The sequence below is a fragment of the Seriola dumerili genome, unplaced genomic scaffold (genome assembly GCF_002260705.1).
Source record: "Seriola dumerili isolate Sdu_G_001 unplaced genomic scaffold, Sdu_1.0 BDQW01000134.1, whole genome shotgun sequence".
NCBI lineage: Eukaryota > Metazoa > Chordata > Actinopteri > Carangiformes > Carangidae > Seriola > Seriola dumerili.
In genome coordinates this window covers 471,973-496,296 of record NW_019174389.1, presented here as the reverse complement: position 1 = coordinate 496,296, position 24,324 = coordinate 471,973, and the positions used below count along the sequence as shown (strand labels likewise).

The following is a 24,324-nucleotide window of genomic DNA, read 5'->3' as shown; positions in this document are numbered from 1 at the left end:
TACAAATGGATGCTGCAATGACCCAGTTTCCCAAGTGTGATCAATGCAGTTTCATCTTATTCAGTTGACTCCAGTTCCTCAGTGCTGCTTATGAGCGGATCAATATGAAAGAGCGAGGGAGAGGTCAGGTCTTACTCTGGTGTTTGGTGACTCCGCGGTGCCAAAGCCTTCCAGAGCGCAGTGGTTTGATAGCTTGTTAGCATGCATGACGATTTCATGACAGGGTCTGAAATGCAGAAGAAGACACACTCACTCTAGATATAAATCTGTCGCATTTTCAGTTGAGTCTGGTGTAAGACTTGCATTGTATATGTACAGCAGTCTTTGCTGTTGCAATGGTTACAACTCACCCAGTGTTGTGTTCCTCTGAGTAAAACATGCTTTTAATCTTCCTCAATGTCTACATCACGGATGGATGTTGGAGCAAGTCTCAAATTACTGTGAGTCTCTGACTGCAATTATGCCAAAAAGGGAGCAGGCAAAGTTCAGCTCAGTTCAACATTAAGAGTGAAGACACAGAGAGAGGAGCATACCTCACAAAGCTCAGATAATCATTTGTGAAACAATCCGGCTCACCTTTAGCTCCCCGCTGTCAGCCTCAGTCTCGTCAGGATTGACTGCATCAGAGAGGTGTGTGTTTACGTTCCAAATTTCATGATCTGGCATGCTCAGAGGATGAATCAGAACCTCATAGGGGACAGCAGGATGCATCCAGGAAGATGAGATGTGGATGCTCCAGCTCTCGGACTGCCCAAAGGTCCCTGTGGACAAAGACCAAAGTTAAAACTGCGGCTTCTTAAAATGTCACAATCTCTGAATCCATTTGATTTCTAGCCTGTATATATGCATGTATATGAAGCTATAATTTTAAGGTAATATTGTGTTTATGGTAAGTGTTACAAAATTAATTTGCGTTTTTTTCTTTTAGTTTTTTTTTAAAATTGAAACACTGTAAACCTGGTGCCAGGTAATACTCTAGCGTAGGAGTGCTGGTTGTTTACCAGCTCTCAGACAAAGTATAATTAAACCATGTAGTTTTCAGCACGCACTGTACTTGATTGGTACTTAAAGGTGGCAGGGCACGTACACACTGTACAGAGAGTGGGAGGAAGGATGGGGACCACAGGGGCCCAACAGTTCATTTTTACCCCAGGGCTCTCTTGTGGGTTAATCCAGCCATGTGTACCGTCACACTGAAATGAACATGCCCATAAATAACAGTTCTACCTTAAGCACTGCACTGCTCAAGATTAATGTCGTTTGCATGAACATTTATAATGTCTGGAACGAGGGGATTGACGGATGAAAAATGACACCCACCTATGAATTCTCCACGTGTACTCCAGAGGCGCACAGTGTAGTCTGTGGATGAGGTAAGCACCACTTGATCATTGTCAACAATCTGCAGGCTGGACCAGAATAAAGAAGCATGAGACGAAATGGGAGAAGGCATTTCCGGAAGAACACTCTATATCATCCACTGTGTTGGTGCATCTGATGGCAGAGGCACCCCAGGCTGCATCTCACCTATACTGATCATCTGTTTAAGACCTTCCCACACACAATCTCTTCTACACTTTGTTTGTCTGCTGCAGCAGGAAGAAGTTATGCTGTTTCTGCTTGCTACCGACACCCCAGACTGAGGATGACTGGTTCCGTTAAGGATACCTATCCCAGGATACAACAAGCTAAAAGTTAAGGATACGACCCAAAGTTGAAATGCTGCAGCCCGACACTAATTGTAAGCTAATGACAAGAAGGATTTATGATCATAAAAGACGTGACTGTCTTTATTTCACATACCCAGAAACTCTGCTGGTGTGGGCGCGCCAGAAGTTTTCAGCTGAATAAATGGGAAAAACAGAAACACTCTCAAAATGTGAATTAGCAAGTTCTGACAGACAGTGCTTCTTCATGTTTTCACTTTATGTCTAACCAAAGGCAAGAAAAGAATGAGGCTAACCTCTTGGCTCTAGGGCAAACTTGTTCATGTTGTAAACATAGATGTAACCAATCTTGTCGGCAGCATACAGCAGTGTGTCCTTGTCTGTTTTAGCCAGTTTTGTAATCTTTTGTTGGAACCTAGACTGCAAAGTGGGAAAAAAAAGCAAGAGTACCTTATGTCATTTCACGGCCAAACAGTATCACGAACGGCTCATTTTCATGGCTTAGCGATGGTTCTCTTCCACCACAAAGTAACAGAATAAAAAGGACAAAATCAAACACTAATACAAAAGAGTTTCCCCCCCTGTGGTGACTAAATGTTTCCTTTCCTGCAGACAGATTTAATACATTCCTTTGGATAATAGCCCTTTACCAATAATCAGATATATAATATAATATAAAATGTGCCAGTCACGCAACAATTTATAAAGACTAATCATGAATAAAGTACATGAAAGTAAGGGCACCTTTAAATTAAGAGCCATTGTTGCTAGGTAACAAAACACAAATGGGGTATGATAGTGAAGCAGAAATATTGGTTTTAGGGGGTTTTGTGCGTCTTTTGTGGAAAATGTTAACAGTTTTATGTTACATAGCCTAAAAAGAAAATTTCTGCTTTCTTTAGGAGTATTTCATAGGCACATATCCAGATGCCCCATATTCATCCACCACCCAAAACTAAGGGTGTCTGCTTTGCATAGCTGCAAGGAAGGTACCTTCTAGTTGAGCTAAGCAAAGAAACTGTGCTGAAACTGTACACTACATATTAGCTTATTCTTTAATCAGCGCTTTTGGAGACAAGAGAAAGGAAAGTAAAACTAAAGCTCTATTCCTTGATATCTAAAAGTCAAACTGAGGAACGTTGTCTAGTGAAATATCTTACAGCTTTGAAGCTGCTCACAAACTTTCCTCCACTGAGCATGTTCCAGATATTTATACAACCTTTAAAAAGAGAAAACACATAATTAACACTGTATTCAAAGAAGTTGAGGGAGGCTGTAAAGTGCAATCATGCGCCGTAATTAGCACTGTTTATCAACACTGACCCGTGGTCCCAGAGGACAGGAGAGCTGTAGCTGAGGAAAACTGCTGCAACTGGAGGTTCTTTAGGAAAATGATGCTCTGAACACTTGTGTCCGTCCCTACATAAAGGAGATAAATGCAACATTCTGGTCACAGGGGATTTTTATCAAAAACAGTCATCACTCACTTTGAAACTCCAAAATCACCTTCAACATTTGGGTGTTCAGCTGAACGAGGACTGACAAAGCGACACTGTATACGTCCAGAAACCACGTTCCACACTATAATCTCGCCATCATAACTGCCGGTAGCCAGGAGAGTCGGAGGACACTGCGCCACACAAAGGATGTCCTCATTATGGCCGTTTTTCTGAAGAAAAACAAAATGTGAGTCTCCCTAACAACTGGAGCATAAAATGTTTATTACTGCCAAGACAAAAATAATATGCAGTTCAACACACCAGATGATATTCATTTCCTTTTTAGTCATGACTGAGTTATCATAAAGGATTCCTAACTTTGCTTGCACATAAAACTATATAGTGTATTACTTTTTCCATCTCTTCCATCTTTTTAGCTGTCTGTTGGAAATGTGTTAAAGCTGCGAGTTCATGTCTTAGCTGGCAAGGAAAGAAATTTGTGCTGTCTCCTTCTCTAAAACCAAATTATATGTTTGTAACAGATGAAGCCTGATGTGGCACTAATGTAGAGAACACTTTGGAAAAACACGCTCATTTCCTCTCCTCAAGAGTTAGATGAGATCATTGATACCTATATCTTGTCTGTATGGTAAATATGAAGCTACAACATCAGCCCACTACTTTATCTTAGCACAAAGATTGGAAGCAAACAGCCTAAAACAACAGCATGTTCGAACAGAGCCAACCAGCTAGCAGCAGCTAGCAGTTTCTCTGCGTTTTCAGCTGATGGTACCAGACATTTCACAGAAATTTTTTACAAAACTTGAACTTATATCCCAAAATACTACTATTTCTCGAGGAGTTTGCACACATAACAGAATAAGTGGACGTCTCAAAGGTCACAAATCTGTTAACCAAAAACTTCAAGGAAATGTTTTTCTGAACAGCTACAGAGTCTCATTAAACAGCGGAGAGGGAAAATGTTTAAAGATGACTTATTTCAAGGAACATATGAATATCAAAGAGCTTTAACTGACGCTTTGGTTTCAGCTTACAGTACTGTGGCCAAGTGTGCCACACATTTTGGATCAGCAACTGACTTGATGTCAAAACCCCTGAGCGAGCTGACAAGCCAAACATTACTCCTGCCGCTGCACCTCACACTGATACAAAGTGATTCATCTTGTTCTTTATGTGCTTATTTCTCAGTGAACCCAACAGGAATATTTGCTTGGAGCGATGCTGCCAACAAGAAAGTACACACCATGAACCAAATCAGGAAAAGCAGATGGCATTTTTGAACCTATATTATACTCGATGCCAAAGCGAAATATTTATCTGAACTGGGCCATGTTTTAAAATTTTAATGAGGAGCAACACAAGACTGACCATCTGGAGGAACAGAAAAATTCAGAGAGAACCCGAGGCTCAGTGGATAAGGGAAGGAGACCTATATATATGGAACAACCCATTGATCTTCCTGCTGTAGGCCATTAATGAAAAACTATTTCAAAAGAGGGCTCTGTAGATAATCAAAGGGGTCTCTTTTCTTAGCGGCCACTGTAATGCAATCTTTCTGCTCTGTTAACAGGCCTTTTATGGAGTGAAAGTAACCACCAGCCATAATGAAAGAGATGGCATGGGACTAAGCATCAGATCTTTCAATGGATCATTCAGCGTTAGTCAGAATCAATTTTCCCTCTTTTTTAACTATTAGAGGTAAACTGACCACGTCATTATGGTAACATCAGTGGAAGGAACTGTAATCTATTGTGTTATATTATTGGGGACTAATAATAGTACAGCTTTGAGAGCATGATTCACCTTCAGCGAAGAAGGTTGTATTCATCATTGCAAGGATTTTACATGCTAATGGAGTCAGATTTTGCTTGGTTTTAAGTTCTTATGTGAGGAGAATTTTGTTTTTAGTGAAACATTCTTACATCTAATGGCAATGGTATCAGATGGTAAATCGATAATGGTGATTTTTTCCTCCAGCGCTGACATCAGGTCAAAATGTGTCCCACAAAATCTGCTAAAGCTAATGACATTCACATCAGTCTCACATGTACTGTGTAGTGCTAATTAGCATATGTTAGCATGCTCACACAAAACTAAGAGGGTAGATATAGTAAAAATTACATCTATGAACAGCAGCATGTTCTCTTTGACATTGTGAACATGTAAGCATACTGACATTAGGCTTTAGCTCAAAGTACTGCTGACAAAATGATTCATGATGAGAAATAAAAATTCAGTGGGGCCATCAGCTATGAGACATGCCTTGGATTACAAAACTATGACTATTCAGAGGGTTGAATGATCAGCATTTGTAATGGTGACATTATTTCTTGAAATATTGTAGATATTTCCCTTTACTATAATATTCTTTTATGACTGATATAATTTCATGTACAGACAAAAACACACCACACATTGTTGTGGGAGCACAGAGGGCATTAATGCACACCTTGTGTTCTGAACTGCATCAGTGATAAAAACCATCCTTACACTTCAGTGAGAGCTCAGATTCTCTGGAGCAGAGCCTGTCACAAACTACAGGTGTACTGGCAGGTCAAAGCTTGGCTGCACTGGGAAAAAGCTGTGTGATGTGAAGACATCAACAATGATGTGTACAGAAAAAACACACACACACATATATATATATACAATATAGATAAAGGAACATGATACAGTATGTATTACTGTAATACAGTATGTAATAGAAACTGAGAGAAATGGAACAAGGAAGGAGGAGGGATAAAAGGGAGATGGGGGGGTGTGGTAACTCACTGCTTGAGTTAAAACATTTTTCTGCAGGCGGTGCTGCACAGTAGGGCAGAGATCAGGGAGGCTTTGTTACCCATCTCTCCCTGAGCTTTCCATCCAGTTAGCAAAAACGCTTCTTAGGACCAAAGACTACAGTGTCCTCCGTCTGTCTGTTTCAAATTAACGTAAAACCAGCAGGGAAGCTTCATCTTCACTGCTCTTTAGGTGTGAAAGTGACTGAGGTGAAGCACAGAAATGGTCAAGCACTCCTGCTATAAAATGTCCGTAGATGGGTTTGACAGGAGCAAATGGACTTTTATATTTTATTTTAACTAAAACAGCAGATGGAGTCTTATAATATTACACTATAATATTATAAATTATATCTATATTATTATATGTATACTATTATTTGATTACTGTTACAGATGCATTAACTCAAAAACAGCATTTTGATTGCGTATGTCTCAATGAAGGGGCAACTACAACTACTTTCTATAACAATAGATCATATTTTATAAGCTGATTATATGCAGAATGGTAGAAGAATAGAATGGTAATATTCAAAGTACCTCAAAATTGTACAGTACACCTAAGTAAATACACCTAGTAACTAGTAAGATAGTTAAGATAGAAGTAGATTGTCATTTCATTCTATAAAGATTAAATGAAAACCACATCTGTTTATGCAATGAGCATTATAAATAGATAGATAAGGTGGTAACTGTATAACTACAGAGCTAGCTGACACTGAGCGTTTGCCTGATGTGTTTTTGATCATGCATTCAGCTCAAAAACAAAAAGACACAATTTGTCCTCTCGTCGCTTTCAGCACAGAGAGCTGTGCTTTTTAGAAATGGAAGAATAACGACAGAATCTTGCCACCACTGTCATGCCGTCTGCCTGAAATAAATGTCACAGGGGGGAATACAAACTCTCATTTAGAAGCTGTTGAACTGCTTATTATTTTGTCCTGCCTGAACATCTTTTCTCAAAGTTATTGTCAAGACACTTTTTTGTTCATTAATCACCAGATCATCCTGCCACGAAGGCTTTGGCCTCTGGACATGATGGAGGTCCTCAGGTATGTCCTGACAAAATAATAGCAGACATTTTACAAGTCAATATAACATTTTGGTTTGGTCGCTTCACAAAAAGCGGCGGCTTGTAGAAAATCAAAATTCTTGTTATCCTGAAGATGACAAGAAGAGTCTTTCTCCATGCAACAAAAATGTGCACATTTTTCTCTCAATTGTCCGGTTTTGTAATGAAATTCAAAACAGAATATATGTGGCATGAACTATCAACCTTTTTTTTTTGCTGTATCAGAATGGAGCTCAGCTGTTAATGACAATGTAAACAAATGCAAATGGGATGCAATATGATGGAGGGATGGAGGAATTGGAGAAATAATGGGAAAGGGATTTCTGAAATACAACTGACAAATAATAGCTCAAATTCTCTTTTCTTTTATACTCACTGTGTAAATGTCAATCTTCCTGTCACGGCCGACAGACATCACATAGCTTCAAAAATAAATTGCACAAGCTCAACATGGATTCAAATTTACACTGAGACAAGAACATTTGCCAACTACCACATTATTACTTACCAGTTCCTGTGCACTTTCAGAAAGATGCAGTCGCACACCTCATGACATTCACCGTCTACAGGAAAGATTGAGAGTGGTTTTTCACGATTACTGGATAATATAGTGTTTAAAACTTTTTTTGTTTGTTTTCAGAGAATCATGGAAATTTACGATACATACCCCTCTTTAGTGTCTTTAGGCACTGACCATTGTTGAAGTTCCAGATCTTCAAACATCCATCTCTTCCGCCCGTGATGAGTCTGCAAACACAAGAACACACTGTAGCATGATAAAGCAGTGGTTAAACATGTTTTCCGAACAGTAAAACATTTCTCAGAGTGCTTCATATACTGTACCTCCTCCCTCTGAGGTCAAACGCCATGCACGTGATGGCAGACAGATCAGGTGTGCCGCCAAACTCAAAAACCTGACACCCAGAGTCAAAATCCCAGACTTTCACCACCTGGAACCGGTAACATTTTCATTCAGTTGTGTGTCACATTAAATGATAAGGATCAAGGTTCCTGTTTTAACACAAACGGGATTCATTCTTCAGTTGAAATGTGAAGCTGGTCATCTGTGTCAGTGATGTTGTCAAGTGCTAATTTACTCACGGATCCTTCAGTGCAGCTGACAACTTGACGAAACTCCTCACTGTATCCGCAGCACATTACAGGCTCATTATGTGAAACAGTGAGGCGACTGCAAAACTGTGGCCTTCAGAGGAAAAAGACACTAAACTGAATGACAGCAAGATGAATATTAAGGAGATGTAGTCGTCTCTGTAGAAAAAAAAAAACAACTTCAAATCTGAATCTTTTGGGTAAAAATAGGATGTTCAATCCTCCAATCTTCAAAAATCATTAGCTGTCGTACAATTTCACACACCATTATCCATAAATGAGCACCTTTGAATAAATCACATAGGCATGACAACCAACCTGATCTTTAGGGAGAGCACAGCCATACAGTCTGCTGCAATGAAAAGGGATTTCATAGCAGACGAATATGAGCATGCAGATATGTCACCATGAATCCCGCTCGCTTTGGGGTCTGCTGTAAACAGGCAGCACTGGTCTTGAAGATCCCAGATCTGAGATGGGAACAGGTGAACAGCGATGGAAGAAGCATTTGCATCATTTACTGAAATAAAAGTAGCAATATCACACTATAAAAAACACTGTATTAAAAGTAGAAATACTGCATATAAGATTTTACTTAGCAACTTGAAGTATCAAAAGTAGAATACTTATGTTACTAGTAACTTTCCACCACTGCTGGTGAACTGGCCACTGTATTTGTGCATTTACAGTGAAACAAAAGCTTTATTCATTTCCATCATTTGGAATAAAATCACAAGTGAAACGATAAATGAGTCAAATGAATCACTTTCACAGTGCTGTCGATGGAGACAGAGAAGATCTGACTGTCCTCTGAGGAGATGCAGAGGTAGATGATGGGAGCAGAGTGGCCTTTCAAAATACCAGTTGGTTTTCTAAAAACAAAAAAAGAGCAAAGAGGAGGTGTTTTTTTTAAGTCAATGTTAATTGTTCTAAGGAAAACCCACAGAACCCTGGTTCCTCACCCAGAAAAATGCGGGTTCCACATTCGTATGAGTCTGTCCATGCCTCCAGTGACCAACAAGCTGCGCTTCTCACAAAGATCAAAGGCCTTGACGCCTTTGTAAATGCTGAAAACTGTCTGGTCACATGATGCCCGGACCTGCGGAGTCCAGCTCAGTTGGACCTTCTTGGTCTTACCTTCATAACAGGCCTCTCTGATCTCACTCAACTGCTGCTCAGCGTCCGTTAAAGGCAGCACACAGCCTCAAGGAGGAAAAAAAAAAAAACGATACAAAGCATCAATCTAAACACGCTAAGGGTAAGTCATTATCAGAATAAATGAGCAAGCTGAAGCTGGCAAGTGGACATGTCCCACGTGGACGAACACACACACACACTCTCTCACACACACACATGCTGGCATTGATTGGTGAATTAGTGATAGATGAGTCATTATGAGTCATCCCTCACAGCTCTCACACCAAGCTGCCACATATTCAACACAAGTATAATTACTCACATTGTATAATAAAAGAACTCTTCATTTCCATCATGCATCATATTATTTATATATTTATTTATTTATCCGACTCTTTCATTAGTGAGACCATGTGTGTAAGTACATGTCAGTATATGTTTTACATCCAGGAGACATCAATAAAAATATTGGATTGGTTTCTCTTTTTCTTCTTGCGCTGAACATAATGCCAAAAAAGAAAAAAGCCAAAGAAACAAGTAAAACATAAATTACCTATAACAAGAGAAGAAGATTCGTCATTTGATGAGGAGACAACAGCTTGGAAACTTTGAAAATATTTAGCCTAAATTCAGAGAGAAGAGGATTATCTGTTCATAAGATTAATAAATAAAATGCCAAACCATTGAACAATATAGATCGTCACACAATTTCTACAGATATTAAAATGTATGTGTACATATATGCATGGCAATTTAAAATGTCACCTGTGTCACCCAATCATTATGAACCTTCCATCTGACAAATGTCACATTCGGAGAGACCACTGCGTTGTCGATCGCTATGCTGGGTATGTTTTCAGCCTTTGGTAATTTATTCCATAATCTATAAAAAGAGAAGTTGAGATGTACAGTCAGGCCTGAAACTGGTCACATTTTCTGAGCCTCACATATGTACACTACATATAATTTCCGTGATTGGCAGGGAGCCTATAGGAAGCAAAGCTATAATTTCCCACCACAGCTTTGAAGTGTCCGTGCTAGAACAGACTCAACCCTGCTATTTTTTGTCAGCAGTTCTTATAGTCCATGCTCTCTGCTCCAGTGTAACCTGAGAAAAATAACTGCATGATCACAGTGTGAAAGACATGCCATGAATCACACATTACGCATTCTCCAGCTGAATAGTTTGAAAGGTGCCACATTTAACTGAGAACCTTTTACATGGTGTTGGACACAATTTCAATGAGTCACCAAGTGTTGACTCACTAGAACAACTAATACATGATACAGGACAAAAACACGAAGAAGTCAAAGTAACTCTTAAATTGTTAAAAACATGAGAGGTGAATACCTTCTCTCAGTGTCGGCTGCTTAAATAAAACAAATTTACAATGGAGAGAATTAGAGACTGGACATTTTTAATCCTAATTGTGATAGAAAATAAAACATATTTCATTATACTATTGTAAATATCTGTCTGTCAAAGCTCAATATGTCCTATTTTTGTGATTTAATATTTTTTTACACTATAAAGCGGGAAATTGCATTGGAGTACTGGTGCAAAAAAAGATAATCTCCACTACTGGAAAACTACACATCTGATTAAGTCATTCACATTCTGTGTCTGACGTGGTATTTACTGTGAAATCTGCAATGACTGCTGTGACTCCTACGACTGTTATTTTGCTCAGGAATCACCGAACATACAGTGAATGCATCTCACTGATAAAAAATATATATATATATTTTTTTCAAAATAACAAATTCCTTCTGATTGGCCAGGAACATGGTCTGGTAGGGAAACAAGAAAGTCAACAAATCTGATTGGCTGTTATTGGTTGATGTCTCCTGCAGATTCAGCTGTGGAACCTAGTTGTGTAGAAAATCAAAGAATCTAATCACTGACTTTGAAAAGCCAGCAGACTGTTGCTGGAAAAGATGCTCCAAATGTTCTGGTTGGATGATACTGTAAAAATACTGTATACTGTATGTACTAATAATACTGTTATAATGGGGATATGTGTATATAGAAAAGCACAATTACCTGAGGGTATCTCCAGCTGAGGATATCAAAATGATAGTCACACATCCCTGAGACACAAAGATGAAAATTAACCTCAATCAAGCAGGATATAATAAATGATATTAGTATCATAACTAGCTGGGGTTTTAAAAAATGACCTACCTCTGTGTCTCCATACAAGATACAGCATTTATCAGGACCAGTGTAGCTATAAGGAAGAACACCAGCTATGATGTGGGACTTATTTGGACATTTTGAAAGGATGTTCACATGCAGCTTCGTTGCTCACCCGTAGTTTAATGTCAGAGGAACTGTGTCTAGTGCACTGATCTGGCAATAGGGCTCCAGAGTGGAAAGCTCATAAAGCTGGATCTCTCTGTCGCTGCAAGATAATGAACACATGCACAATAAACAAACATCTCATAATCTGGGACCTGCAGATGACAAGAATAATAAATCTACTCAATAAATGATCCGGTCTTTATGTCATTTTGTTACCACATTTCTTATTACCCTGTTCCGATCATCAGCTTGTTGTACTCTGCCATCAGAGTGAAGTCACTTGCCCACTTTGACTTCCTATTAGCAGGTCCTTCATTCTGTTAGAAATAACAAAGCCATGTGCTGACAAATCAGCTTTTCATAAAACTGTAGTCTACATAAAACTACATTTACACCTGTATTCAAAAGAATAGATTTGCAGTCATCAATTTGTGTCAATTTGTCAGAGATGCTTAGATTCAGCCATATTGGATATAATAGTGTAAAGTGGTCAGACATAATGCCACCTGTACACATGGACAATATTAAAGTCTATTGATATTCTGTTTTTTTTTCTAACTCATATTAAATCCTATGAAAAGCAAAAATGAATTTATTCTATTAACAAGTATTGCCTGGTATATCTTATATTGCTCACCCAAAGCACTGTAGTTTAGTTTGAGTCAATGTGACACACAGTGTCCTGCTGCTGTAAATACGCACCCGTGCAGCAAATGTCAGCTGCTAAAAATAGTCCCCAGCAAATTCACTGTTTACTCCTGTTTGAATAACATTTGCTAAAAAACTGCAGTGCTTTTCTGTTTAAGGAAAAGTGATCAATTGTTAAAAATCTAAGTAGTCTATATATTTGTGAGCCATTCTAAAAAGATTTGTGTCTTCAGCAGGAGTCAGTCCCACAGAGAAGGTGAGGAAATCAGAAAGCATTAAGAGACTGACTAACACCTTGTTGGTTTTGGTCTTCTAACAGGATGTGCTGACAGCGAAAAAAATATAAAATGACACCAGAGTATTCAGGTAAATTTACATACAAATATGTGTTTGGTCTTCTGGGGTTTAAGCTCAGGACTCCAGAAACAAACAGCAGCATCTTCTCGCACTGTTACGATAGTGCCATCATGGGTGGAGTGGATGTTGATGATGGGGATGCCATGTCCCAACGCCTTCATAGCGGCAGGCAGAGTAAAAGCCACCTGCTTTCTGCGTCTTGCATTTTCCTCCTTCTCTTTGTGCTCCTGCAGCATGTGTGTGCAGAACTGACCCTGCATCACATGACTGTGTGTTAGAGCTGTTAATGTTCAGGTTGTGAATCCTGCATGTCCATTGTCATGAAAGTGAGTAAAATTGTGAGATTAAAAACAAACTATACTCAGATATCTACACAAGAAATATCTTCTATAAAGCAGGACATAATTTTTCAGCTTTGCAATTCACAATCTATAATAAAAAGACAAACAATCCACCAAAAGAAAACTTTTTTTTTTTAATTGAGTCAAGTATTACATTGAGTTCATACCAGTGTAACCATTCCCACTGCCTTTGAGTCAACTCAAGTTAGGTTACAGTCAACTAGGCCCTAGAAAGGCTGATTTAGAACAAATCACTGTGTTCAGGTTTGTTCCAGTCACACTTGCTCCACAAATCCTTAATAAAATAATCATGTTATTTTTTCATATAGTGGCCTAGCTTTTTTTTCCTGGTGTTATAGAATTCATGAAAAAGTGTTAGAACTAAGGCAGTTCCCCGTACACTGAATAAAATGGTTGCATGCTCCACAAGAAACAAATATGAGTGCCATCTCACCCATGAAATTCTTCCTTGGCCTGAATAATCAATCTTCTTAAATAACCCTTGAATCTGTGCATTGCTCTGTGGGATTCAAATAACAAAAGAATAAAGTACAGTGACACTTATTCTAAATGAATCGACTAATTGCAAATGCTTGTCTTTAATTGCAAAGGAGCAAGACACAAGAGAGCACAGTGATGAGAGAGTCTGAGCGAGAGTATGATATAAAGAGAAATGTCACACTGTCTTACTGTGTTAGGCAAACCCAAACACTTCTTCACTATCCGTCCAAAATTCTTTGCATCGATGCATCTCAAGCCACCCGTTTCAAAGTCCTTTATGAAGAAAAATACAGTCAAATCTTCCAGGAATGAATGACCAGACTATAAAGTGTTTAAAAAAAAAAAAAAAAGTTCATAAAGTACCTCAAATGCTTCTTTCAGTTTCTGGAGGTTGTCGAGCGATATCGTCTCATCAATCTTATTGGAGTGAGGAAAAGTGATGACGTTATATTATGCAATTAGCCCTAGTTACTATCATGCAAGATAATTATGAATTTTACAGGAGAAGAGCACAATGCACAATGAAACAAGTAATTAAGTTTAACTGCCAATTTTTTTTTCTATCCACTTAAATCCACTCACCAGGAAGTTCATAAAGTCTGAGTGCTAAAGATACAAATTAAGGTTAGAGAGGAGACATTAACAGTGTATTCTTACACTGAAAACTGTGTAATTATCAGCACACACAATTAGGGCTGCACCTCTGAGAATTAGTGACTATCTGTTGTGGCCACAACAAGCCACCAACGGCTACGACACGTCCCTGAGATGCTCGCACAAGGCCAGATGACAGACTCTCTGCTCTCTGTGTTAATGGCCTTTCTTCAATTTGCCACAGTTTCCTGGCAACGGTCCCTTGATCCATGACACTCTTTGATCTATCATTAATAAATAACAGGGATAAACAGCCTAATTCCTCAAGGATGTAACTAGAGTCGAGGTTTCCCTGCGGTATCTCCTGAATAGCTGAGATAATTATTTAATCAGTCAGAGTGATGGGAGCACTGAAAGTGTTCACACAACCTCGACTGCTCTCCAAATCCCTTTATTAGAGCTACATAACTTTGAACTCCTGAGCCTGTTCCGCTTAATCTGTTATGGCACATTATTCATTACATTAAGCAGGAGAGTGTGACTGACATCTGCAGCTGAAGCCCACAAACTTCAGCTGGAACATTTGCACCAGCCTCCTACATCACTCTATCATTCCTGTCAGCTTGAAAGCTTGAATTTGAATCTGGTGGGCTCCTTTTAAGTAGTTGGCTCAGCAACTATGTTTGTTTTACTTTGGCCTGAAACATGGCCATCCCCGGGCTCTGGGATAGATTGTCCTGGCTGTTGCACTGTCAGGCTGCAAGTAAATTGATCATCAACTTGATTTAAAATGGCATTTTTGGCATTACCTCACATTCATTCAGCTACTGGTGAGATATGAGATGAAGTTGAGTTTAAGCACTTTGGAAAGAGTCTGTAAACTGGCAAGTGTAGCAATGTAACACTCTAGTGACACCTTGAGGCAAAAAGCAGCAACTTTAAGAAAGCCATGAAAACACAACAATTTAGACTTCAGATGACTTGTGAGATGCAGAGATAGGTTTAAACAGGTCCCATTTAACTCTCTATTTTCACTTTCTGATAGCTGTTTTGAGAACTGTACCTTGAGGCTGCAGAGTCTGCGAATCGAATCAATACTGTGGTGTTGCCGTCTCATGATCGGAGCCTTATCTCCGAGTGTGAAAGAGTGTCTTCGCCTGTTCTGTTTCAGCAGCTCTCGCATGAGCCATTCAGGCTGCTCTTTACTGTCCTCGCTCACTCGTCTCTGTGATGAGAAGTCATCTGCAACTATCTCACCCCGACATCCAGGCCCAGAGGTGTTTCTCATCCTCCTCCCAGTATCCTTCAGTTCAGAGAGGATGCTGGAGGAGTTGAGATTATATTTTTATTAAATGCATGCACTAGTCTTATAGTACACTGTTGCTATAGGTGAGTGTTTTGACTGTCATGAAAAGTATATGAGAAAGCACTTATTATGTCTTTACTCAACTTAGGCCATCCTTCGTGTTTAGAAACTCTAAAAAAGAAGTGCCAGTGGAAGCTACACACACATCAATGTAATCTTAAGACTGTGATTATGAGTCCCATATGAACAGACTTCCTGTATTACACTGTTACTACTCAGTCCTGCCACAGATGGCAACTCAAGCACCATGACAACAGCAAACATTTTCTGAAGAGGATAGAGATCAATGCACGACAACAAGACAAACAAAGGAAGGCCTCAACCTACATTATCCCCGGTCAGTGTCACAACTGTTAGTGTAAATAAGACATGCAATTAAGATAAATTTGGTTTTAAATTCAAAGTGTACCGAACATGCACTTAACATGTTAAAATGTGACTTACTCAGGAAAACAACAAAATAGCAAATTACCTGGTCACATGTTGGGTTTCTAATCTCCCAGAAGCTGAGGAAGAGCGAACCTTTTGCCCCAGTGGCATCCTTGTTAGATGGTGTCTCAAAATGTTGACTTCAGAGCAGCACAGTTCCTTAGTCAGACATCCAAACAGACGTTAATCAGACAGATCTAGCGTTAGTCTACCTGACACTCACTCTAGCATTACACCTGAGCAGAGCAGGTGGCCCCATGGTAACTAAGAAACCAAGAGTGACAACTGAGACTACAAAACTACAAACAAGACCCTGTGCTTACAGAGGGGGAAGCAGCTTTGTCACCACGTTAAATCTTGTTTAAAACCAACAATATATATATCACTGTTTACTTCAATCATTTAACTATTTTAGCAATTTTCAGGTAACTATAATTAAATCATTTGTGTTTTTTTTTTGTTTTTTTTTACATTTTATTGCAGCTGCCATGAGAATAAATACATCTAACAAAAAAATAAAACAAAATGAATATCCCTTTTAGAGAGACATGGAAAACAGAATTTCACAGAGTAAAACAGAAGCATGATGAATCAAAAAGTGTTACTGCTGGTGACACTCTGTGCAGACAGAATCCATTAAATCGATGCAACAAGTTTTATTCAGCCTTGTTATCGAGCTGCAAACAGACTGCATAATGTCAGATAGCAGAATATGGGGGCGATGAGACATGAAGGCAGACAAATATCTTTTCATCTCAGGGAGATGTTTAATTATCACACCACACACAAGTTACACGCAAAAATGAGCAAATTAATTCTGTGAGATGCTTTTAATATATTATTATTATCCATTTCATTTTTTACCCCTACCATAATTTACAGAAAAACAAGAAATACAAACACAGAAACACAAACCACTAACTTTAGCAATAAGGTTCAGAGAGGTCCTGGCCAGCTTGATATCCACTCTGGTGAGCAGGAATTAAGCACAACAGCTGGAAGTTTATTTACATTCTCTCCTTTGTCTGGATGAGCAGCTTTACTCAAAACTGTTCTCACAGCTTCCTTTTCTGCAAAGTCAAAAGATGCAGCTCATGAGTTGTCTGTCAGAATCAACACTCAAACATTCAAAGGCAGAAGATGATGCCAACCTTCCTCAGGTAAAATACTGTGTAACTGCTGCAGCTCCTGCGGCAGCAGAGACTTTATTGCAGATGTGACATTAGTGACTCTCTTTCCACAAAACCTCTGATAGGTTGTCAAATCTGATCCTTTCTGCTGGGTGTGGACATGCCTTTGCACAACAGTTGGAACTGCAACATAAAGAGGATCAGTCAATAAAAATCATTAGAACTGTGTTTATGTGCATCACCGATGGTTTTTGAGTGGACTGTACCTATACCACAGCACGCCGCCACGTTGCGATTGGTGCAGCTGTAGTGAGACTGGTTGCCCACAACGTCAGGTTTTTGCTTTAGCTGGTGATAATTGTCCCTCATCTCTGTCTCAGTAGAGAGCGGCACAAGATGCCTGCTGTGCAGAGGCACAAGTCTTCTTCCCGCATTATTAATGTGGTCATGTCCTGTCAAACAAATTCCACAACAAATGGAAAATAAACTGTAGAGAGAAATATTATGATTGCAGTGATGGTTTGATTTGGACATGCCTGAGTGCTTGGATGTCTTGGATGTTTTCACGTTACCTAGACTGAACCAACAGACTTGTCCTACCTTGAGGCATTCCCATGAAGTCACATCTGTAGGTGGAGTGGTACTGTGCTGTCAAGGCCTTACTGATCTCTCCCTCAGATGGGGGACATTTGCAAAGGAACCTGACATACTCAGGGCTTTGTGTGGCGTCCCTAGGCACCCTCCACATCATGAAAGACTTGGGGAAAACAGCTTGATTTAAAGGTTACAATACACTGTGAGAGGTCAAGCATGGCATTCAACCAGAAATGTAAAATTGAGGCTAACACAGCCTAAATGCCAACCTGACTGGGATGTGGGTTGTTTCTCTTCTGTCCTAAGGCTGTTCCTGTGTGAATGCATTCAGGTTTACAAGCTGGCTTCCAGCAAAAGTCCTTATTGTACACAGTTGAACCAAAAGGTCCAGACCTTGAATAAGAGTCTATAAATGATGTTGACGTTCGGCACCTACACATGCATCAAGATAGACATACAATTATACAGACAAACAAACAAATTCTACATGCCTATTCAGAACATAACCAGACGCCCATAAAACTTACAGCAGAATCTCTGCAGCTGAGTTTGGCTGATAGATGAATTGTCTCCTGTGACATGTTTCATATGGATCCCACCACTGTTTGCCCTCTACCAAAAAAAAAAGTATGATTAGATCACAACCCTGAATTCTTTATATGAAGCACAGTAAAGAATTTTTTTTTCATTTAAATCAACCAAGAAAATAACAAATTACTGCTAAAAAAAAACAAATTGGTTGTTGTGTTTTCCATAATAATGGTTGTGCACCAAAAGCTAAAAATGCTTTGTAAACCATAGTTTCCTCTAAAGATGCCTGACACTTTCTGATAGATAACTGCTGTGTTTGCATCTCTACAACAAAAAACTGTGCCATATAATATTATTTTTGACAGATGTTCATTTTTAGCATCATTCTTTAGGACAATATTAACTGTAAATTTTTTTTTTTTTTTCATTAAGAGAACAATATTCAGAGAAACCTCAGTAAGAAACAGCCTGATATGAGGTGGACAGAGTTTTGTAAAGTGAGAGGACACAATCACCAGTGGAAGTTATGCCCCTTGCTTACTCTCACACACAGAACAGATCAAAAAATACTGTAAGGTAATTAGTAGCCCATATTAGAGTAAGCCAAAGTGTAATAGAAATGAAACAAAAATAATGATACCTGCTAAAATCAAATGTAACATGATGTTGTGATTCAAAACCTAGATTAAGCTCCTTTTAAGTTAGTTAAGGAGCCTCTTGCCATCTTAACATGTCCTTGGTTTAGCTTTACCTTTGGTTGCCATTGGTGACCACCTTTTTTGCATTACAGTTGTTTTCAATTCCCGTTGCCAGATGAAAGTTCACTTCATGGGTGGCTTGCTGCAAAGTGTCATGTTAGAAAGTAGCACTTTAAGGTATTGGCTTTATCTACAGGCAGAGCTGATCGCAGCAGGATGTTTCTAGGTGCTGTGGTTATGGAGACCTACAACAATTGAATGGCCACTGTGAGCTGCTCAGCAGGGGTGATGATGCATTAAAATTTAAACATTGCCAGAGATGCCTTATTTATGTCTGTTGCTTATGTCTGTATGTTTCATGCTATAACCTTCAACTCCACAACATCTCAGAGAGAAATATTGTACTTTTTGCTATTCTGCATTTATTTGAAAGCTATAGTTACTATGCAGATTAAGCTTTTAAATAAAAACATATGATCATCTTATATAGGCCTAATTATGGACTGTTGTAAATTTAACTTTAAGGTAAATGCACCTAGTCCGCTTGTAGGAAGCTCAAATTTTTACATTTATGACATATTACAAGCAGAGGTCAGTTTTCAAGGGGTTTTCATCTAATTTGGTCAAATTATATCTCCTTCAAGTAGAGTATTAAAAGATTTTTTTTTAAAAAGAAAAAAAAAGATGTTAATGTCTTATTAAGAAGATGTTTTGCTTTATTTTCAGTGTAATCAATTTGCCATTGGTTGGATTTTAACCTGTGATAATAAATAAAAACTGTAATTAAATTAAAAAAAAAAACTAATAAATAACAAAAATTAGCTCCACCCAGACCAGCTACAGCATCAACTATTGCCTACAATTTAATATACAATAGCAATAATCAAGGAATATCATTTCATGTAGCATAAGATAACAACATAACACTCTAAACAAGTGTTATGTATTTGATATGTTGATAGGTACCTGGTGGAGTAATTTTACTTTACTACATTTACTTTAACAAAGGATATAGGTAGTTATTCCACTACACAATTCTGCCCTAGTTTCAAGTCCCATATTCACTCTACTTACATGCATCTTCACCTTGACTAAAATGAAACCACTGACTGTTTGTCATTCAAGTTTAGCGCCTCGCCCTGTCGTGTTTTGGACAACCAACCGTATAACAAGCAGGGCTGAGGCACAGAGTGTCCAATAAGATACTCAAAGGAGTTGGCGGCAGCCAATGTCCGACAGCCGGAGCCCAACACACAGGATAAACACAGAGATATCCGCTCAGCCTGAAGACCGCGCACTGACGGTGCTTTTCGTTCCATTGTTTGAGACGTACCGACGCACAGCTGGCCTCATATAGCGCTGTAGGGGTAAGCATCAGAAGTATCAACTTATTAACAAAGCGACTAATGTGTACCTATTTATGAATGAAACAGTGGACTGCGATGTGTTTCGCACAGTATACATCGGTGTTTTACATGTTTAGTCGCATGACTGAGCTGGATAGGATGCTAACACAGTAACAAGCTCCTGCTGATGTTAATCACAGTCTTGCTAACTTTGCTACGTAGTTACCTAACACTGACATTAGCTGCGGCCATACATATTAACTAAACACGGGGTAACTCCCCCAATGACCAAGCTGTTTACAACGCTCGGGTTAGCGTAACGTCCGCTGGTGTTACCAGCTAACCGCTAACTCGTATAGCCTGCTATGTTAGCCTGACAATGGTGGCTGGTCTGGCCGTGTTGCTCATCTTAAAAGCTAACGCTAGCTATAAGGAGAATAACTAGGTTAACGCCGCTGACTGGTGCTGTGGCAGCCCGGAACCAGTGATGCAGGCGGAGCATCTCTCACCGAGATCATCGTCACTTTCAGTCAAACTTTAAATCCAATAATCTGCCTTACAGGCCGTAAAGAGGCCGGTTAAAATTGCTAGAGGAGCGGAGGGTGTTTGAAAACAGTCGGGTGGCCATTGTTAGCAGTGTAATCAGCCATTTTAATAATCGTCTCCTGAAATGAGCTCTGTGGCACACCAGCTCGCTACTATTAGCTAGCCTAGCTGAAAGCAAGAGGGACACAAAGCAAGAAGGAGCCATAATGGCTAGCAGCTACCGAACAATCAAAGGCGGTGGAAGCTAATGCTAATGTATTCATCTGCAACCCCAAGCCGGTTAGCTGCATGTTATATCAATGAGATGCTGCTAGATGAGAAAACGCAGTGGGTTGTTTTTCACTGGGTCTGTACTATATCTGTGTGTGTGGATGGATGCTGGAAGGAAAGCAGGAGTAAACTAATGTGTAGTAGAATGTAGTCTTAAAAGAAGCATCATGTTGGCCTTTTCATACAATGGATCATCTGTCACCCCCACCCCCCAGATTTAAACAATAGATGGGACTGACAAAGCAGGAGGCAGACAGTTGATTAGGGGGATATGTAGATACTCCCACTGTCATGCATGAGTGGACATGGACACATTCAGTTAAAACATTTTTTTTTCTCTGTATTTAGAAAGCCAAGATGGTGAAGGATCCAAAGAAGCCGAGGGGCAAAATGTCCTCATATGCCTACTTTGTGCAAACATGCCGAGAGGAGCACAAGAAGAAACATCCTGATGCCAGTGTCAACTTTGCAGAGTTCTCCAAGAAATGCTCTGAGCGATGGAAGGTAAAATAAATAGCTTTCAATAGCTGAATCCTTTGGTGGTGTCTTTTTTTTTTTTTTTTTTTTTTTTTTTCTTCTTTTTTCTTTTTTCTTTTTTTACGTCTCTGAATCCAATATTTTGCTTCTAGCAGTGTGTGTCATCTAGATTGTCTAAAGCTGCTTGTGTTTTCCCAAAGACAATGTCACCGAAAGAGAAAGGCAAGTTTGAAGATATGGCCAAACAAGACAAGGTGCGTTATGAGAGGGAAATGAAGAATTACATTCCCCCCAAGGGCCAAAAGAAGAAGCGATTCAAGGACCCCAATGCCCCCAAGAGACCACCGTATGTACCATAATCAACTTGCTCCACACTGATAAGTTTTTTTTCTTGCTAAGTGCTAAGTGGATTATGATAGCTTAAACACTGGGACGCTTTTTTCCCCACAGGTCTGCATTTTTCCTATTCTGTGCAGACTTTCGCCCCAAGGTAAAAGGTGAGACTCCTGGACTCTCCATCGGAGACACAGCAAAGAAGTTGGGAGAGATGTGGAATAGCTCATCTGCAGAGGACAAGCAGCCGTATGAGAAGAAGGCTGCCAAGTTGAAGGAGAAATACGACAAGGTGAATAGAGATCGTACAATTGAAGCAAGACTTATTTTTGCTAATTTGACAAACATGTTTTATTGTTGAATGAATTGGGCTTCTTTGCTCTGAAGCATGTAAAGGAACAAGTTTCTCTGTAGCTAAAAGCACATTTGATATGCTTTCCACAGGATATTGTTGCTTACCGCACGAAGGGCAAAGTGGATTCTGCTGCTGCTGCGGCAGACGACGATGATGAGGAAGACGAAGAAGATGAGGGAGAGGAGGATGACGATGACGATGAGGACGACGATGACGAGTAGATTGCATCAGGATGGGACCTGAAGTTTTGTTTATGCCATATAACCCTAATATACTCAATTCACCATCTTGAAACAGAAGTCAGATTGAACAAGAACATGTGTATATTTAATGTTTTTAACATGTACAGTGTTATGCTCCTTTTTTTGTAAAGTTAACACTACATATCTTAAGTTGAGATTTTCTAGTGGTAGTTCTTTATCCCTGCCATATTCTGTAACAATTTAGGAGGACTACAAATCAGTATGAAAGTAACTAGTCGATAGGTGTTACAACTCAAAAATGAGATTTCTGAGTTGGTAGTGTATTTTTCTTTATTTTGAAAAATATTTTTTTATGTGCTGTCCCAATGTCTTTTTATTGTTCTTTGAATACCACTCTAATATCAAATGCAGCTGTCGACATTCAAGAATGTCTTCAATAAAGGTCGTTTTTTTTTTAAGAAGTTTGATTTGTTTTGGGGTTTTTCTTTCTTTAATTTTATTTGTCTCAATATCTCCAAGGCTCCCAATCAGTTATCAAAGATCCAACACGGACAACATGTAGTTTGTCAAGTACACGTATGAATAATTCAGACACTCTGGGGATTGAGGCTTTTCCTTTTAAAACCTATATGTCTGTACAAGGTAACATGACATATCTTTGTTCTCATTTCTGCTGATGATAAATTAACCAGTGAGTTGCTATTTTAAACAACTAGAAATAACTAGGTGGTGTCAACTCATTTTTACTTACACTTTCTGATACATTTTAAATATCTGACGTGGTAATGCTTCCCAATAAGCCATATATTTGGATTTAGGGAAATATTTGACCAGCAGACCAAGAAATTGGAAACAGGAAATGATATGAATGCAGTTAAATATGACTTAGAATTTATTAGTTCCAAAAACATCTCAATGGCTGTGATATGGAAAGAGTTAATGAATAACTGCCCTGCAGGATTATTGCATTTATTTGGAAATTAGTGTTTGTGTGTAGGCTGTGATTAGTATCCCATCTTGTGAAAAGCTTCCACAGTTCTGCTTTTGGATTTTCTCCAAATTGCTTTGAACATCAAGAGTGCTGTGTTTGATCATTGTACTGTGGTTTGAGTAAGCTAAATCCAGAAGGTGGCGCCATGATGAAGTCAGTTTTAAAAGTGTATGTAGTTAAAAGTTTTAACTGTGGTTAAGTTTTTTATTGCATCCATCCATATGGACTTACAAGAACAAAAAAAATAAAATAATACTGTTGTAGTTGGGAGACTTTTACATAACTTTGCCTACATTTAATTGTACACAAAGAACTTTGTCTTCTGTCCTGAGCTCTAATAAAATCAGCCACATAAAGGCTTCCCCTGTATAACACAGCTCCAGTTTCTTATCATTCATCTAGAAGAAGTCATCATAGAGTAAGCACATTTGACTAAAAAGAGTAGCCCTTAAATCACCATATAATGAGAAATAAAACATGGAGTGGGCTTCAGTTCACTAGTCTCACCTAAATCTCATAAATCAAAGTCTTTCCCCTGCCTGTTTCTATAGCTGATTGAAATGGAAACATTTTGGTGACTAAAAGAGGATCAATCCCAACTGTTGGCTGAGTTATACTGACCACATCCGAAGCATTTGTTGTGCATTTATTTCAGTTTCACCAAAGTGCCCAGATAAAAGTCTTTTATGTGTTTTGTGTGAGCACTTCCCCAGTGAGTCCAGGTTGAAACCCTTTGTGATCCTTTGCTGTGATAGATTTCCCTTTGCCTGTAATTGGAGACAGCCTAGCAGTCACGGTGGCCTCACAATCACTTAAAGGGGGGTTCACATGTCTATTTATCAGACTGTTCTCAGCAGTGTTGCCCTTTGCCACACAAAGGACCTCCTCTCAAAAAGCATTTGCAAATATGAATGAAGTCACAGTGGTCTCCTTTCAGTGGGTCTCACACAGAAACAGGCAAGTAACAGTAAATTTGCTTAACCATGGATCTAACCACATAAGAGGCAGTAATTTCATTTTTAATAACAGAGAGAAACTTTTATTTTAAATATTTTAAATATTTTGGCAATGCTAGTTATATAC

At 39.0% G+C, this 24,324-nt stretch overlaps 2 protein-coding genes across 2 annotated transcripts; one reads left to right on the top strand and one right to left on the bottom strand.

The window, feature by feature from the left end:
- Positions 1 to 543: 543 nt before the first annotated feature.
- Positions 544 to 17,645, bottom strand: LOC111224417 (WD repeat-containing protein on Y chromosome-like). Its single transcript, XM_022748890.1, is given in 30 exon segments — positions 544 to 761; positions 1,321 to 1,409; positions 1,804 to 1,843; positions 1,937 to 2,087; positions 2,828 to 2,886; positions 2,991 to 3,086; positions 3,174 to 3,336; positions 6,907 to 6,966; positions 7,356 to 7,401; positions 7,488 to 7,542; positions 7,647 to 7,726; positions 7,823 to 7,929; positions 8,081 to 8,183; positions 8,408 to 8,559; positions 8,856 to 8,961; positions 9,052 to 9,292; positions 9,780 to 9,849; positions 9,992 to 10,109; positions 11,271 to 11,317; positions 11,412 to 11,457; positions 11,539 to 11,631; positions 11,763 to 11,848; positions 12,560 to 12,790; positions 13,568 to 13,651; positions 13,742 to 13,795; positions 15,036 to 15,275; positions 16,779 to 16,837; positions 16,919 to 17,080; positions 17,164 to 17,349; positions 17,498 to 17,645. Coding segments are annotated over 30 exon segments (3,390 nt in total).
- A 2,316-nt stretch (positions 17,646 to 19,961) lies between these two features.
- LOC111224459 (high mobility group protein B1-like) lies at positions 19,962 to 22,715 on the top strand. The gene is made up of 5 exons (XM_022748952.1): positions 19,962 to 20,087; positions 21,231 to 21,386; positions 21,560 to 21,705; positions 21,810 to 21,984; positions 22,137 to 22,715. Exons 2-5 carry the CDS (start codon positions 21,240 to 21,242, stop codon positions 22,266 to 22,268), a joined length of 600 nt encoding a protein of 199 aa, XP_022604673.1. The 5' UTR covers positions 19,962 to 20,087; positions 21,231 to 21,239; the 3' UTR covers positions 22,269 to 22,715.
- The last annotated feature ends 1,609 nt before the right edge of the window (positions 22,716 to 24,324 follow it).